At 49.4% G+C, this 3,231-nt stretch overlaps 2 protein-coding genes across 2 annotated transcripts; one reads left to right on the top strand and one right to left on the bottom strand.

Moving 5' to 3' along the window:
- On the bottom strand, window positions 1-608 carry H257_19233 (hypothetical protein; the record flags this gene model as incomplete). Its single annotated transcript, XM_009848380.1, has 2 exons — window positions 1-200; window positions 558-608. Coding segments are annotated over 2 exons (251 nt in total), but the record flags the coding sequence as incomplete, so codon positions are not given.
- A 1,083-nt stretch (window positions 609-1,691) lies between these two features.
- Window positions 1,692-2,306, top strand: H257_19234 (hypothetical protein; the record flags this gene model as incomplete). Its single annotated transcript, XM_009848381.1, has 1 exon — window positions 1,692-2,306. A coding segment is annotated over one exon (493 nt), but the record flags the coding sequence as incomplete, so codon positions are not given.
- Window positions 2,307-3,231: the final 925 nt, after the last annotated feature.

Below are 3,231 nucleotides of genomic sequence, written 5' to 3' on the forward strand. Positions count from 1 at the left end.
CTCGTCGGCAACTTGGGCGCCTTGCTCTGGCGAAACAGCTTATCTCGGTACTTTTGCGCATGGGTCTGGATTTGTCTGGGCGTGCGGGTGCCAATGTCTTTGGCGATGGCTTTCCACGGTCCTTGGGGGAACAAGTCGATGGCCGCAAAGAACCGAGTGTGCTCAATGACAGTCCAAACCCTGGTCGAGGTCGGGGCTACCTGGGTGTGCAGGACGTAGGCTTGACGAGCACGGCTTGAGTGGAATAGTACTTCATGGTAGTAGTGCTGTAGTGGACAATTGAATAATGAGAAACCACCGCGAGGACGGTAATATGTCGAGGTTTGAAGTTGAAAACGAAAATGATCAAGACAAATTGCGCGTTTTGCGGTACAATGTGACTGCCCGAGGATATGCCGACTACAGGTTGGATATTGCCTGCACTTGACGTTCTGGAACAAATCTTCCCAGACCAGAACCCTTTTTAATCATTCAATGCAGTTGGGCAACTGCATACTGTAGGTCAGTGACCACGTGGCGTACAACATCGACTGTTGACAATGCGATTGATTACGAACTTCATCATCGACCCCAGCAAATGATAGCGCCATAAAGTCAAGCCAAAACATGGTACGATCGGGATGGTGTTGAGGCCGAAGAAAGTGAATCCTTCATCACAACCCCCCCTCCTTCCAATTGGGTTCGCATGTTCCACTAAGTTAACATAGACTGGAGATTCTTTCGATACATGTGCCAGTTCAAGCAAGTGACCCCATGGCTCGTAGCCATGATCATGTTTGAACCTGCATTGCAAATGTTGGCGTCGATTGGACGTATTTATACTCCCACAGCATAAAACCGTGGCACTTCCATCACCAATGGGATATCGTGGATTTTGTCAAAAATTCTGGATCGTCCACGACACTACCCGATGACGAAATGTGACACTTTGGATTCAAAACAAGTGGAATCTCCGCGCATGTCGATTTCTGTTATGTATTCTAGCGATCACTGCTGACAGTGAAAGGAAGTCCACTGTCAAGTCTCCAACTTGCACGGTGGAATGTCGTGTGAGGTATAAGTTTAACAGTCCTTCACCAATTGCGACGGTTCCATAATTTTCAAGCCCCACCTGTCGCACTTCGTCATTTTCGTCGTCTCCGAGTGAATGGTGACGACAGGACGTTGTTCTCCAAGATATCACCAGTCAAAATTTGATCATCCAAAGGGCCTTTCGTACTGGTGGTGAGCTGTTGCCGTGACGAAGCTCGGAATATAGAAACGGACCAAATCATTTTGGTATTTTCGGCAAACCACGACCAGAGGTTGCTGGTGCTGCTCGAATCCCATGGCGAGCGGGGATGCTTCTCGTACCTTAATCATCCGACACCCATTGAATCTCCCCACTAACTAGGTAAGCTTATAGAATGTGTACTGTACAACTTCACCAAGCTGTTGCTGCTGCTAGGCTTCGCAATTGCGTCGATTCCGAACTGGCCGCGTTTGTTCGAGAAGGTCAAATAAAGTTCCGACGCACAATACATCCATGGAAGGTCATACAGTATAATTGTCCCGATCTAATTTTTCTCACAAGGCGTCAAGTGACAAGGGTAACATGATATGACCAAATCAGTCATAATCCCCTCGACTTTCATTGGCTGGCACTGGTTCAAACGAGGGGTAGGGGTACTGAAACTGTCTTTTCTGCGAGATTACCCTCTCCTTCCTCATTATCCATTCGTTCCCATTGCCATGAAGTACTTTTCTACTCAAGCCATGCTCCTCGGACCTGCGTCCGTCACCTCCAAAGCGGCGCCGACCACAACTGGCGCGTGGACCGTCATTGAGCACACTCGGTTCCTTGCGGCCATCGACTTGTTCCCCCAAGGACCGTGGAAAGCCATCGCCAAAGACATTGGCACCCGCACGCCCAGACAAACCCAGACCCATGCGCAAAAGTACCGCGAGAAGCTGTTTCGCCAGAGCAAGGCGCCCAAGTTGCCGACGAGAAAGATCAAGTCGGCCATCGGCGACGTGTCCAAAGTCAAGACGCATGTGGCGCTGCTCGAAGCGATTCTTCCTGCGTGCGTGCCCAGCAACACGCTCTCGATGGACGACGCCATGGACTTCCTTGTCGGGTTGGTGGTCGACTCAAGCGACTGGGATCTTTTCGACACTCCAGTTGCCGACGGAACCATGACGTGAACTCGTGATTCAACCTCGTCGACGGCAGCGAATGTCTGATCGACCGCACGGCTCGCGACCGCAGTCGTGCATGACAAGTCCTCGTTATTTAAAGCGCCACGGTCTACGACATGTTAGCTGCGGTCGTGCGAACTCGTAACAGTGTGCATGTCAAGCCTTGCGTGCTGGACGAATCTCGCGAATCTGCCGCAATGAGGACAGGTTGTAGTGTGTTCTTACAGTTAATATATATTAGTAATGCTACTGTGCATAGTTCTCCCAATCTCAAAATATTGTTTACATCCTCAAACCTTGAACACCACATCGACCAGCAGCCGTCGGGAGCCAAACACATTCCCTCCTTTACTAGTCCAACGTTTTCTCATTTCAAGGGGAAAATTCACAATGTAACTACCACGCAATACTATTTCGATGTCAAATGACGCGAGATAGCAGCAAGGGCCTGCGATACCCCTGAATTCGAACGCACGACTGCAACTGAGTTTACTTCTCGGGCAGTGATCTGAATTTGGGGGGGGGAGATCTTTGGGGATGTCTACATCCCTCCTTGGCAGTAGATTGATACTTCGATGAACTACTAGTTCAAGTAACGATAAACCTCCCTCCGGGTTTAGGGATGTACTAGTATGTACCTTGTGCATTTGAAGGTCATCCTTGCAGGCGTTGTGCATCAAAGTCGAAGTGTTTCAATGTCCATTTTCCAGTGAGTACAAGGCGCCAATACAACAGGGCTCTTCGGTCGATGGCTGTACCGGTGTGCTGTTGGCATCAGTTTCACGATTTTACTGCGGAACACCGGGGGAGCCCTAGCAAAGCCGCGCACGTGGACAAAATAGTGGTACAATACAGCATTGACACCGAAATCAGTCTGCCATACCAGTCGCAACGAAATATATCTGCATTTCAGCCGTGTATTTGATGTAAAATGGTTGACCGTTGTTCCTGTAGTACTTTAAACCTTCACATTTGATTGTAGGTGCACCACACGGTGCCAGGCTGACTTAGCTCGTAGCATAAATGCGCAATGGGTTCAACAACATTCAGATG

This window comes from Aphanomyces astaci (assembly GCF_000520075.1).
Source record: "Aphanomyces astaci strain APO3 unplaced genomic scaffold supercont1.423, whole genome shotgun sequence".
Classification (NCBI taxonomy): domain Eukaryota; phylum Oomycota; class Saprolegniomycetes; order Saprolegniales; family Verrucalvaceae; genus Aphanomyces; species Aphanomyces astaci.